This window comes from Phocoena sinus, chromosome 15, assembly GCF_008692025.1.
Source record: "Phocoena sinus isolate mPhoSin1 chromosome 15, mPhoSin1.pri, whole genome shotgun sequence".
Lineage (NCBI taxonomy): Eukaryota > Metazoa > Chordata > Mammalia > Artiodactyla > Phocoenidae > Phocoena > Phocoena sinus.
In genome coordinates, this window is record NC_045777.1 from 52329613 (window position 1) to 52343847 (window position 14235).

General features: G+C 51.1%; 1 protein-coding gene across 2 annotated transcripts; it reads left to right on the top strand.

Moving 5' to 3' along the window:
- The first annotated feature begins 1889 nt into the window (after window positions 1-1889).
- ZNF263 (zinc finger protein 263) lies at window positions 1890-8743 on the top strand. 2 transcript variants are annotated; one of them, XM_032605352.1, is made up of 6 exons: window positions 1890-2602; window positions 3475-3655; window positions 4142-4176; window positions 4446-4572; window positions 6099-6215; window positions 6729-8743. In XM_032605352.1, the coding sequence occupies exons 1-6, from the start codon at window positions 2216-2218 to the stop codon at window positions 7895-7897; spliced, it is 2016 nt and encodes a 671-aa protein (XP_032461243.1). In that variant the 5' UTR covers window positions 1890-2215; the 3' UTR covers window positions 7898-8743. The 2 variants fall into 2 exon arrangements, with proteins under 2 accessions (XP_032461243.1, XP_032461242.1); XM_032605351.1 differs by having other exon boundaries at window positions 1891-2602; window positions 4103-4176.
- The last annotated feature ends 5492 nt before the right edge of the window (window positions 8744-14235 follow it).

A 14235-nucleotide genomic window follows, 5' to 3' on the forward strand; every position in this document is an offset into this window, starting at 1 on the left:
CTGGTGGACCTTTTCTCTGGAGGGTGTCAACTACAAATTAGCATTTTCCATTGGCACTAGCCATCTACCTCTACAAAGATTAAATCGTGCTGCTGCAGCTGCTGACTTTCAACACCCCTTGAAAGGAGTTCAGGGTGGAGAGCTGAAATGAGGCACTGTGTGCTCTGGGAAAAACTGGCAGAACAGGTCTTCAGATAGTTAGATATTTTCAGGAGCCAATTTTAATGAGCCCAATTCTTGTATCTCCTCATATCTAGAAAAGCACTAAAATCCTTCATGGTGACGTCTGCTCCTCGTAACTGGCAGTAACCTACACGAGACTAGCAGAAACCTTCTGTAAAAACTATGTGCTTGATTGCATGTACTCCCCCTTCACCAAAATCATTTATATACTGACCTTCCCGCCCCCCCCCCCCCCCCCCCCCCCCCGCCTCTTTGGAGCAGTTTCTCAGAGCTATCTGGTACGCTGTCTCCTGGGCTGCAGTCCTCATTTTGACCCAAATAAAACTTAACTCACAACTCTCACGTTGTGCATTTCTTTTTTGAAGTAGACAAGTGGAACAAGAAAAAAAATACAGTACTCAGGACTCTCTCCACCCCATCATTGAAAGTTGACCCTCTCCGTCCCCACATCACCCTTTACCATCATGGCTTTAGCGACAGACTGAAGTGTGATCCTGGGCAAGTGACTTAACTGACACTCTGTAACATGCGGATGATAATAATAGCGTCTCGTTCCTACAGTTTTGTGTGCTGTGAGGATCCAGTTGCATGTAAGCAGGCGCTCAATAAACGATTACTGTTTGTCATGATTCAACCCCACGACCCTTTTATCTCTTGAGACCACGGGCCTGACCGTCGCTGGCGGCAGTGGAGGAGGTGGGCCGACCTGGGCCGTGTCTCACAGCTGGGAAGCCCTCCCCTCACCAGCACAAAGCCTCGACTGCGCCGGCCAGGGAATCGACCCTCCGGGTTTCCTTCCACTTGCCCCTCATGATGAAATTTCATGACGGACCAAGTAGGGAGATGAACAAGGATCTCGCCCCCTCAGGGCTGGACAATAAAAGGCACGCCCCCGGCAAGTTTAAAATCGGAAGCCGGTGGTGCGGGCTGGGTCTGCAGCGGCCCTGGGGGACGTCCAGCCGCCTGCAGCCGGACCCTGAGCGGACATGAAAGCGCCACTGACGGCCTCCGCACCCGGCCCCGCAGCGCCAGCACCTCAAGGGCGCAGGCGCGGGCCGCGCTGCCTACGGCATCTCTCCGCAGGCCCTGCGGCGGCGCTGACCCGGCCGGGGCCCACTCTTCTCCGCCTCTTCCAGGCGCCGAGCAGGCGGCCGAGTGGACCCTGGGTCAAATGCCTCGGAGGCTGCCCGGGCGGGTGGACCCTCTCCTGAAGCTCCGCCCAACTGCAGCGGGTGGGGACCACCTTGAAATCCGTTTTGACCCGGACAGCGATTCTCAAATTTGTCTGTGGGGAAAGAATTTTTCCACTTGTCTGTGGAGGAGCTTGTTAACAATTCAGATTTTCGGGCCCCACCCCGACACTCAGAGGCACAGGATCTCGCGTGACTCGGAGATCTGAACTTCAGTAAGCTTTCCGAGGGATTCTGACCCTGGTAGTCCGCCGGTCACACCCGATTTGGGTTTAATTTCCACTAACAAACCTACAGACTCCGGCTCCCAGAGGTTTCTGAGATCCCGGAGCTCGCCCGATGGCCCCGCCTCTCGTCCCCAATTGGCCCTTCGCTCGTCCCGCCCCTGAAGGCAAATCCTTTCTTCCGGTTGGTCAGCGGTGAGTGTGTGGCGAGACCTGACCCAATGGGCGCTAGAGTTCTCGGAACGTGACCGGGAAGTTGGTCCGGAGCAGGCGCCGTTGGTTGTTGACGCCTAACTCGCTCTGAGACTTCCGGCGTGGGAGCCGAGCTTCGAGTCCTGCGTGAGTCCGCTGCAAGGGGGAAAGCGCGGTGCTTAGGTCCTGCCCTGGGGCGGTCCTGGCGGGGGCGGGCCAGGGGGTGGTGCGGCGGCGCCCGCAAACTACTGACGCCGAGGCGCCGGAGCTGGCTGCGCCAGCCCTGGAGCCGGGCTCCTCGGCCGGGATTTGGGGTTTCGGGGCCCCCGGCTCTTGTGGACGCCCGCCATCCTTGCGCGGGGCCGGGGGCGCCTTCCTAACTGGGCGCAGCTGGTTTCGGGGCCAAGGCGGTGTGGGGACCTGAAGATGGCGTCGGGTCCGGGCTTCCAGGACCGAGAAGGGCTCCTGATAGTGAAACTGGAGGAGGACTGCGCCTGGAGCCAGGAGGTGCCCCCAACAGACCCAGGACCCAGCCCGGAGGCCTCCCATCAGCGCTTCAGACGGTTCCGCTTCCAAGAGGCCGCTGGGCCCCGGGAAGCCCTCAGTCGGCTCCAGGAGCTTTGCCATGGGTGGCTGCGGCCTGAGATGCGTACCAAGGAGCAGATCCTGGAGGTGTTGGTGCTGGAGCAGTTTCTGACCATCCTGCCCCAGGATATCCAGAGCAGGGTGCAGGAGCTGCATCCGGAGAGCGGCGAGGAAGCGGTGACTCTGGTGGAGGATATGCAGAAAGAGCTTGGGAGACTGAGGCAACAGGTGAGAGAAAGAGCTGTTTTATTTGCGGTTTGTTTGGCCCTGAGGACTGGGACATCGCGTTGGCCCAGTTACCCCGACGAATTTACTTGGTTGCCCTGAGTAGACCTTAGGTGGGCAAGAAGCCTTTTTGTAGTTTAGCGAGGAACTTTCATTCTCCAGATTTTCCCCAAGTGGACAGAGCGAGCAGTGAAGAGTGCCCTGTTTCCACATGGAGGCAGTGTCTCTGCATTAGTGTGAGCCCAGGAGTTTGCTCGCTAGGTTCAAATGCTCACTCTGCTTCGTACTAGCTTTGGGACTTTGGGCAAGTTACTTAATTTCTTTGAGCCTCAGACTTGGTAAAATAAGAATGGTAAAAGACCTCTCTAGGGTGGCTTTGAGCATTAGAGCAGGATGTAGTTTTGATCACACTGCTGGTTTACAGTTAGTGCTTAATAGCTGTTAGCTATTGTTATATTACAATCAGCAGTCTAATCTCTACAAAGCTGGGTGGCAGTTAATAGTGGACTTAAAAAACTGGCACTGAATCTCTGAGGCCACTTGCCCCAGGGCCACCCAAGTTTAACTTACCCAGTAGTCAGGAACGGACGCATCTTGAAACGGTGGGGGAAAGCGAGAGGGAGTGAGGTGTGTCAGAAGAGCTGTGTGGGGAAGGTGTGCACTGGAAGTGAACTCCCCCCAGCCCTCACACACATTTTCTCAGGTGTACACGGGGTCAGAAAAGTTTTGTTTTAGTGTAAACCATTCTTCTCTCTTGGTGGGTCCAAAGGGATTGCCAGTGGTTCTCCGTTGAAGGCTTGCCCTCAGAATTCTGTACTAATTTCCCTTCCTCTCGGGCCCTGTTATGATGGTGAGTGATGTGGGTTGGTTCCCAGGTGACAAACCATGGGCGGGGAACAGAAGTGCTTTTGGAGGAGCCTTTGCCTCTGGAAACAGCACGAGAGTCACCGAGCTTCAAGCTGGAGCCAATGGAGACTGAGAGAAGCCCTGGCCGCAGGCTGCAGGAGCTGCTAGGCCCCAGCCCCAAAAGGGATTCCCAGACTGTAAAGGAGAGGGGTGAGGAACAGTTCTCTGGGCAAGTGGGAGGGAGGAGGGGCTTTGGGGTTGCCCCTGACACCAGCAGAATGCAGCATGGCCGCCAAGGAGGGGGCATTTCTGACCTGAGGGTTTGCAGATGTGGTGTGAAAGACCTAGAAGTGGTTTGGATTCCTCTTGGGGTGGGTGGAGGGAGGGGGAATCTCTTAGTAAGCCCTTTTGTATGCAGAACGGAGACATTTAGAGCTCAGTGAATGATTGAGGGCTTTAAAGCTTGGGTCAGCGGGAAGACTGCTGGTACTCTGTTGTTTTGAATATCGCTTTATTATTCCTCGGTTGCCTTTTTTTGTTCAGTGTTCATCCTCAGAGCAGAGACTGGGTGTTGGGGAATGGATACTGTGTTGTGACAATCCTTGGGTTAACAAGAATTAGGAATGCCGTTCTCATCATAATTTCTGTCACCTTCAGCATTATCTGCTCCCTGGCTTTCTCTCTTTCCTCCCGAAGGAAACATGGAAGACAAGGAGCTGACTGGGCCCCAGGTGATGTGGAAGTTCCCATTGTCTCCCCGAAGTTGCTCTTGTGGGGGTGGGGTCCTTTTGCCACTTGGAGAGGATCCTTTCTACCTCACCACATGCATCTCTCCCACCTTCTTTATTTGTCCTCCACACCTCACTTGTAGGCCTCCCCCTTCTTCCCCATGAAATGTGTCCTCAGCACACCTGGGTTTTGCCCCTTTAACCCATGACTCTGCTTGAATTGAATTGTTCTTGGTGCTTCAGGGCCTAAAGGTGATCTTGTGCTGTTTCAGTTGCCTGAGAGCTTAGAGGACGTGGCTATGTACATCTCCCAGGAGGAGTGGGGGCATCAGCATCCTAGTAAGAGGGCCCTCTCCCAGGACACGGTGCAGGAGAGTTATGAGAATGTGGACTCACTGGGTAAGGACTTCTTTTCCAGGGATGAAGGCTGAGCCATTTCTGACCAGGGTCCTGTCCCTTAGGTGCTCACCTCCTGGGTATAAGTTCTGAGTTTAGCCAGACGACCTGCCTTTGTCTAAAGTCCCTTGGACTAAGATCACTTAAATATTTGCCAGGTGCCACAGTTGGCACACTTAAGGGCCCCAGCTGCCAGGGCTGAGGGCGGGGAGTCTGAGCCATAATGAACTTCCTAAGGCAGAACAAGTCAGATCCAATGGTGCCCACCCCATCCCCACTTCCCACCCCTCACACACAGATCACAGGATGCTGTAGGGCTCTAAGTTCTTGATGCCTTGCAAGTTCAAAATGCTTACTCTTCTGACCTCACTTATGTTTTCTATGCTCCATTAGTATTTCTGGGCTCTTCCCCAGAGGCACAAATTTCAGGGGCACTGGCATCAACATTCCAGCTCAGTGGCTGTCCCAGTCCTTAAGAATTCAGGAAGGGGGAAGGCTTTGTGGAAATTTGGAAATGATATATATCTAAAACAGGGTCTAAGTAAGTTAGATATAAATTAAGATGCATCTACATGTTGAACTATTATGCAGAGATTAAAAATGAGGTCTGTGAAATATGACCAAAAACTGATAGTTGGATTTAGGTGGAGAGTGTGTGGGTATTGTATAATTCCTTCATTTTTTCTGCATGTATGAAAATTCTCATAATAAAAAGTTGGGGGGAGTCTTAAAAAACAACATAAAACAGGATTGTGTATGTTACCATTATAGCTATATTGATGCACACCCGGTAGAAGAGTCACACTGCACTTTGTTTTCATACATGAGGTTTTCGTAAAGAGAAGCACAGCTATCATCTCACTTGCACTAATTTTGCAAGGGGGTCACTGCTGGGTTTGGTTGCCTTCTCCAGGTTTTCTGTCACTGTGCTGTGGCTTGGTGCCCTAAGTTGAGCACAGCTGTTAAAGTGAGTGCTAAATAGGAAGAGTTTGGATCACAAGTTCTTGAAACTAAACTTTTTAAAGTCCGTGTTTGCTGGAGTTGGAGTGAGCGTAGCACAGGGTAGCACTTTTGGGTTTTAATCTCAGGGTCCTCTCAGAGTCCCAGGTCCTTTTCTGATTGTCCATCATATTACATTTTCTCCTTCTGGAGTTGCCCAGTCAAACTTAGTTCTATTTTATATGTATCCATAAGAGTCAAGGCTCTTTCACAGTATTAAACTGATTCCTCAAGGAACTGACCACCCTGACCATGTTTGTTTGTTTGTTGTTTTAATTACAAAAGTTTTACATTCTCATTGCAAAAAATCCCAAGTACTACAAAAGTGTAAAAAGAAAAAGCCACAGTCTCCTTCCTCTAATTTCTTTCTCTAGGGGTAACCGGTGGGAAGAGTTTAGTGTATGTTCCAAGTAATTGCTGTCAGATTTCTGTATCCATTCACTGAAGGCAGGGAACAAGACTATCTTTGTTTGCCCTGCCTGGTAGAGGAAAATGGTGACATAGAAATCCTTTTCTTTCATTGTGAACAGAGTCTCAGGTTCCCAGTCAGGAGGCCCTGAGCACCCAGGTGGAACAAGAAGGAAAGCCCTGGGATCCCAGTGTCCAGACTTGCAAGGAGGGCCTGAGCCCCAGGAGCCCAGCTCCCGGTAAGAAACGCAGTTGAGCAGCCTGCGCAGCTAGCCTCCCGCTGTTGGGAATGAGGCATTTGAGGGTCTTGGTGTAAGGCTAGCCCATCACCACTGCCAGGGAGGTACATTCTTCCAGTGTCTCCACTGCCCACTTCCATCCCAGTGATGGCAGGCGAGGTACCCAGGGTGCAAAGTGTAAGGAGGCATTCACTCCTGGGCTCATTTGCCCACCCTAGTCCCAGTCCTGCTCCATCTCACCCATTCCCAAAGGGCAGAAGCCAGAGGCTCAATTGGAGAGGGAGTTCGGGGCCCCTACAAGGGAATTCAAGACTGGTTTGAGCTCTGATTCCTGAGTGATGGCCCCACCCCTTATGTGGATCCCTGTCTACCGTGCTTTACCTATATGGGGAAGATGGGAAACTGAGGTAGAGCCAGCCCTTCTGGACTTCTGACCTACAGGCAGTTAGCACACGGGATTTCCTTTTCTCTGGTGTAGAAATAACATGGGTTTGGTTTCTCTCGATCTTCCAGGGGAAGAGAAATTTGACAATCTGGAAGAAAGTGCTCAGTCCATTTGCCCTGAGAGCATCCACCCTCGGGCGCTGCTGCCTGGCCAGGCCGGAGGGGAGGTACCCTGGAGTCCTGAGCAGGGAAGGCCTCGTGACAGGGCAGAAGAGCATTGGGAGCCTCCCCCAGAGGTTCGGATGGAGCAGTCCTTAGTGGGGGCCACAAGTTGCAGAGAACTGGGGCGGCCAAAGGAACTGCAGCCGAAGAAGCTCCATTTATGTCCCTTGTGTGGCAAAAATTTCTCTAACAACTCGAACCTGATTAGGCACCAGAGGATACATGCAGCAGAAAGACTGTGTATGGGTGTGGGGTGCGCTGAAATCTTTGGCGGGAATCCACACTTTTTGTCACTACACAGAGCACACTTGGGAGAGGAGGCCCATAAGTGCCTCGAGTGTGGAAAAAGCTTCAGTCAGAATACCCACCTGACTCGGCATCGGCGTACCCACACAGGTGAGAAGCCCTATCAATGTAACGAGTGTGGAAAGAGCTTCTCTTGCAACTCCAACCTCCACAGGCACCAGAGAACGCACACAGGTGAAAAGCCCTACAAGTGCCCTGAGTGCGGGGAGATCTTTGCTCACAGTTCCAACCTCCTTAGGCACCAGAGAATTCACACAGGAGAGAGACCTTATAAGTGTTCCGAGTGTGGGAAAAGTTTCTCTCGCAGTTCTCACCTTGTCATTCACGAAAGAACTCACGAGAAAGAGAGGCTGTACCCCTTCTCTGAGTGTGGGGAAGCAGTGAGTGACAGCACCCTCTTTCTTGCCAATCATGGGACCCACAAGGCAGAGAAGAAACTCTTTCAGTGTTTAACTTGTGGGAAAAGCTTCCAGCAGGGCATGCACCTCACCAGACACCAGAGAACACACACAGGAGAGAAACCATATAAATGTACCCTCTGTGGGGAAAACTTCTCTCATAGATCCAACTTAATCAGACACCAGAGAATTCACACAGGAGAGAAACCCTATACCTGTCATGAGTGTGGAGACAGTTTCTCTCACAGCTCCAATCGGATTCGTCATCTGAGAACCCATACAGGAGAGAGACCCTATAAATGTTCCGAATGTGGAGAAAGCTTTTCTCGGAGTTCACGCCTTATGAGTCATCAGAGAACTCACACTGGATAGAAACAATGGGATTTCTTTTGGGCCCAGATAAGGTGGCATATTCAGAGGGGCCTCTTGTTAAGAGCTGGTATTCCTTACCCAGCATGATCTGCATCTTTAAGGTAATTACTCCAAAGAGGAACCAGGGGAGGGTCGTTGTGAGGGAGGTGCAGAGGCAGCAAAGGATTAGCGTAAAACTGAAAAGGAATTCTGTTGGAACTAGTGAGGATGGCAAGTCTTTGAAGTGACCCTCTCAGGGTGGAATCCCCTCTGAAGTTCTTCCAGTCTCAGGGCACACCTACCCCCTCAGCATATTTAGCCAACTTGAGACTTGGGTGCCTTACTGTGTCCAGTGTGTATCCCAACAACTTTGGGAATCCACAGACTTCCTGGTATTGCTTCCTCACTTGGGACATTCATCAGGAGCTTTTGGGCTCCTGAGGCCCTTGAGACCAAAGAAGAGGGGCCAGGTCTCCTGGGAGACCAGTTGGAGGCACCGAAGGACTGGTGGTGAGTTGCAGCTCTTCTGAAGGCCTGGCTGAGAAGCCACAAGCAATCCCGGGCAGCCACCACAGTGGCCTGACAGTAGGGCTCATTGGCAGGTCATGCATGTGATTGTCACCTCAAACAAAAAGGAACTAGAGACCTACGGGAAATAGTAAGATGGAATTTGCAGGTCAGTCCAGGAATTGGCAGAGGAAACCGGGGTCTTAATTAGCTTACCCTTTGCAGAGATCAAGTCCTCAGAGGGTTCCATGAAAGATGGGTTCCCTGGGAGACTTTGAAAACGTGGATCCTGGGGAAATTAGGGATCATGCCTTTCCCTGTTGAAAATATGTTTGGATGGTAATAAATATCTTCAGGAAACATGAGTGTGTGACTCATCATTGAGGGCCTTTGACTTGGCCTCCAGTGTTGATCTGTGTTCCACCTGCTTTGGGTAGAGAACCTGGCTTTCTCTTTGTGGTCTTACTTGGTTGCTAAGGAGGGTTCTGACAGGTGACAACAGACAGGCTGAGGGAGGGAGCATGTGGCCCTGGCTGGCTCCAGGCTGAGACTGCTATGTGGTAACAAAGGGTCAAGTCCAGTGGCTGCTTGGGGTGATGTCAGAAGGGTGTTCTAGAAGGGTTTTTTTTTTTTCCTTCTTTGGTGAACATTGTCTTTTTTTTTTTAATTTTTAAAAATTTATTTTTTTTGAAAAAAAAAAATTTTATTTTTTTTGGCTGCGTTGGGTTTTCGTGGCTGTGCACGGGCTTTCTCTAGTTGAGGCGAGCGGGGACTGCTCTTCATTGCAGTGCGCTGGCTTCTCACTGCAGTGGCTTCTCTTGTTGCAGAGCATGGGCTCTAGGCGTGCAGGCTTCAGTAGCTGTGGCACGCAGGCTCAGCAGTTGTGGCCTGCAGGATCTAGAGCGCAGTCTCTGGTTGTGGCACATGGGCTTAGTTGCTCCGCGGCATGTGGGATCTTCCTGGACCAGGACTCGAACCCGTGTCCCCTGCGTTGGCAGCCGATTTCTTAAACACTGAGCCACCAGGGAAGCCCTGAACATTCTTTTGATTGTTTAGAATGTTTACTTTCTTGCAAAGTAGGTAAAGGAAGATCTGGCTCATCAAAGACAAGTTTGGTCGAGCAAATGGTTCCCAGGAAAAGATGGTTCTGATATAACTGCGTTATTGCCCATTAGTGGAGGGAGATATAGGAGAGGGCAAAATTATTAGGGGACAGCATTACATTTCAGAATGGGGAATCAGGAATAGGAATTCTAGGAGTGTGTTTCTATGGAAAAGAGGTAGAATACCAGGGAGAATTCTAGGAGTAGGAAATTCTGATGCTAGGAAAACATCTCAGGATTTGGCCCTGGAGGAAAATATCTAACTAGCTGTTCTTTGGGAGAAAAAGATGAAACATTCCACTGGCAACAGGCTATTAAATATAGCACTTTTAAGTAAAGGAAATAACCCTGCGTGCCCCCCACCCTTGCTTATATCTGTTTCTCATTTCTGTACCATTCTTTTACCCTCAGGAGGGCAGTGGTAGTGCAGGTCTTGGGGGTCAGGGAAGGGAGATGAGGATTTGAAAGAGATTAATGTGGAATGGACAGTGGTAGGAGCAGGACAGGGCTGCTGTGGCTGCCAATACCATGAAGTGGGTGGTGGTGTAAAGTTGACGTTAGTAAGCACTCTGGTTAAGATGGCAACTTATGTGGATTGTAAACCTCATGAGAATAGAAAGCACCCCTCCCCTTCAGATCCTTATCCCTCATCCCCCAGAATACTATCCATACAGATCTTAGGATGTGGTCTAACTGGCATTGCTCCTACTTGGAGTACTACAGTTTGAGCCAGAGCAAGAGGACCCCCAGGTGTTCACTCCTGGCACTAAGAAGGCTTTCCAATCGTAGACTTCACCCAGTCCCCAGTCTAACTCCCCTTCTAACAAACTTAACATGCAGAGCTCTTCTCGGCCTTGTTTTCATGAGGTGATGTCACAAAATATTGCATGTAAAATATTAGCACAGAGCCTGGCACATAGAAAATACTTAGCACAGAGCCTGGCACATAGAAAATACTCATCTATTTGTGCCACCTGGGGGTAGATAAAACTGGCAAATTGCCTTTTTTTTTTTTTTTTTTTTGCGGTACGCGGGCCTCTCACTGTTGTGGCCTCTCCCGTTGCAGAGCACAGGCTCCCGACGTGCAGGCTCAGCAGCCATGGCTCACGGCCCCAGCTGCTCCGCAGCATGTGGGATCTTCCCAGACCGGGGCACGAACCCGTGTCCCCTGCATCGGCAGGCGGACTCTCAACCACTGCGCCACCAGGGAAGCCCGCCTTTTTTTTTTTTTTTTTTTTTTAGTTTTTTGTTTGTTTGTTTGTTTTATACTGCAGGTTCTTACTAGTCATCAATTTTATACACATCAGCGTATACATGTCAATCCCAATTGCCCAATTCAGCACACCACCATGCCTTTCTTCTTAAGTACCTGGTAGTAAGAGCAATGTAAGACCACGCTGGGGAATTTCCTGGTGGTCCAGTGGTTAGGACTCGGCGCTTTCACTGGCAAGTTGGCCTGGGTTCAGTCCTTGGTTGGGAAACTAAGATCCCACAAGCCATGTGGCACAGCCAAAAAAAAAAAAGACCACGCTGGCAGGAATTCTGGGGAGCAGTCTACTATTGACAGGATTGATGACTTCATCGTTATAGTCATTTCAGAAAGCGGGTCAGAGACCCTTACTAAAGGGTCCCATGAAGGCACTGCAAGGGAGGGCCTAGTATATATACTTTTACACTACACACACATGTTTTACATTATTATTTTTACCCCACTAGTCCTCTTGAAAAAGAAACCAGAACAGATTCCAACAGGCTTTTTCGTCAAAGGGAGACTAATGCTGGGGGTAATAAAGACCCCTGCCCCTTCAGTCCAAATGGGTACAAAGGAGAACTGGGAGATGTGGACTGACCCTGAGCAATAGCCACACACCCTTGTAGCAAAGGTAGCACATGAGACCAGCAGAAAGGCTCCTGGGTGGAGAATCAGTACCACATGTAAGCAGAAGCCTGGCAGAGGCAGACTAAAAGCAGCAGGCCCGACATCAATGGGGACAAAGCCCCTTAACGCCAGAGACCAGAGGAAGTGTTAAAACAGTTCCAAGTTGTTTATTTTTTTCCGGGGAAAGCTATCAGAAATAACTTTTAAGAATTTTTACTGCAGTAGTGAAAGAACTTACAGGTCTCAATAACGCAGTTAGGAGGCAGAAGTAATGGTCTAGGTGAATTCAACAATGACAAAATGGTTAATGAAAAATGGCACAGCCCCCGCCCCATTTCTGACAAACCTTCCAGTTAATGTCCTCAATTCATCACTGAGACACCCTGAATGTCCCAGAAGCTTCTGTTAAGAAATCAAAACTGGTGACTCACCAGGATCCAAAGCTGCTTCAGGGAGATAGTGAGATTTCTTCAGGCAGAAAGGATGGGAAAAGAAAATACTAAGTAGTTTCTGAAATCCTAGGGTGTGTTTTGGACATGAGGAATTGTGTTTGCCTCTCCATCCCCACTTTCCCTCTAGGCAGGAAAACGTTCTAAATCCTGGGTGTGGTTCCCCACTCAGAGGGTGAAGCTGCTCTTGAGGGGATTTCTCGTCCTCTTGGCAGGGGGTCCAGGTTAAGTTTGGGAATCCTGCCCAGCCACTGGTACAAGAGCGAGGTGCCTGGGTTTCTCCGAGCAGCTTTCATCTTCAGGAATGATTTCCAGAACCCAAAACTTCAGTCCTTTCTCAGGCTTGGGCAAAGAAAACGAGTCTGCGCGTCCCTCAGCTAAGCTTCCGGCGGCATCTGGGACAGGGCGCCGCGCCCCTAGAACCGCCCGCGTGCCCCACCGGCTGGTCCCATGGAGGACGGCTCCCAAGCCGGCCCGGGAGGAGCAACGGCTAGGGGGTGGTAGCGCTCGGCAGCCGCCTCGCCCCGGCCGCACCCACCCGCAGCGTCTCCCTTGAAGGCCGCCCTCCGCCCGCAGTCCCGGGGAACCTACGCTACCATCGCACCCGGGGACCCGCGGGCACGCGCTCCTCGGCTGCGCCGGGGCGCGCCCCCTCCTCAGGCCCCCCTCCGCGCAGGCCCCGCCCCTCCTCGGCGAGACCTGGCCTTGCGCCGCCTGCGGGCTACGACTCCGGCGGTTGGGCCGGGCGGCGCGGCGAAGGGTTTCCTTCTCCTTCCACCCAGGAGGTTACGAGCGGTTACCAGCGGCGCGACAATACTCCCCGAAACTTCCCTGGTTGCAGGTGCGCGCGCTAACCCGGGGCCGACAGCGGGGCCGGGCGTCTGGGCCCGCCCTAGTGTTCTCTCAGGCGGCGAGCACAGAGCTGGGCGGGGGTGGGCAAGTGGGAAGTGGCGTCTCACGGTCAGGGAAGGGCGGGCCTAGAAGCCCACGAAAGCTCTTAAGCACGCGAGGCACCTCTTCAATTTTGTGTTAGCTCTGTCTGGCTACAGGGCGGGGAACGGATGGGAGAGGACGAGAAAGAGCGGGAGACTAAGGAGACAGGTGCAGAGAGTGATGCCGCCTGGACCAGGAAACGAGCAGTGAGGAGGGAGAAGTGGACACGAGGTGAGACCTTCAGGACGTAGAGCCGACAGGACTTTACGTGGGTCCAGCCCGAAGTCTAAAATCTTAGGATGACCTCCAATGGCACTGAAAATCTGGCCCTTATTTGTCTTTGCTCCTCTTCTCTGCTAGCGGGCCGTACAGCACCCATCCAGGGATCTTGCCGCTTCCGAGGGGAGATGCACTCTCACACCGAACAGCCTGTGCAGACGCTCCCCTTTGCCCGGACTGCCCTTCTCCCTCTTTCCCCCCACACTGTAAAGGCCAGCTCAGAAGTCACACTTGCCCGGCTCAGATATGTCCCCTACCATCCAAGCACTCGCAAAGCCCTCTCTGTACTCAGCTCTCACACATCCAACGCTGGTTTGTTCCTATTCCTTTTCTTTGTAATTCTAAACGCCCAACACCACACTCTGTGCCTAGCAACGTGAAATGTGCAAAATCAATGAATACTTTTTTTTTTTTTTGCTGTGCCACGAAGCTTGCGGAATATCAGTTCCCCAACCAGGGATTGAACCCCGGACCGGCAGTGAAAACCTGGAATCCTAACCACTGGGCCACCAGGGAACTCCCTCGAATACTTTTGAAAAGGGTGTGACTGCCAGTCATTTATTCTGGGACTTTATGACCATTGGGGGAAAAACAGATGTTTAATGCATTGAAGTAGAGTGCTGTCCAGTATGATCATATGACATTCCCCCTCAACTTCTTCCACAATCCATTCTACGCTAGGCTTGCTCCACAAATGCTTTTTTTTTTTTAAACATCTTTATTGGAGTGTAATTGCTTCCCAATGGTGTTAATTTCTGCTTTATAACAAAGTGAATCATCTATACATACACATATATCCCCATATCTCCTCCCTTTTATGTCTCCCTCACACCCTCCCTATCCCACCCCTCTAGGTGGTCACAAAGCACGAGCTGATCTCCCTGTGCTATGCAGCTGCTTCCCACTATCTATTTTACATTTGGTAGTGTATGTATGTCAGTTACTCTCTCACTTCATCCCAGCTTACCCTTCCCCCTCCCTGTGTCCTCAAGTCCATCCTCTAAGTCTGTGTCTCTATTCCTGTCCTGCCCCTAGGTTCTTCAGAACCTTTTTTTTTTTTTTTTAGATTCCATATTTAGATTCCATGTTAGCATACGGTATTTGTTTTTCTCTTTCTGACTTAACTTCACTCTGTATGACAGCCTCTAGGTCCATCCACCTCACTACAAATAACTCAGTTTGTATGGCTGAGTAATATTCCATTGTATA

What these genes read in the sequence shown, in the direction of transcription:
- ZNF263 (XM_032605351.1), top strand. Translation starts at nt 2,216, where the DNA reads ATGGCGTCGGGTCCGGGCTTCCAGGACCGAGAAGGGCTCCTGATAGTG. An exon ending in CCAGACTGTAAAGGAGAGGG is followed by an intron (nt 3,656 to 4,102) that starts GTGAGGAACAGT and finishes TGTCACCTTCAG; the next exon opens with CATTATCTGCTCCCTGGCTT. An exon ending in TGAGAATGTGGACTCACTGG is followed by an intron (nt 4,573 to 6,098) that starts GTAAGGACTTCT and finishes CATTGTGAACAG; the next exon opens with AGTCTCAGGTTCCCAGTCAG.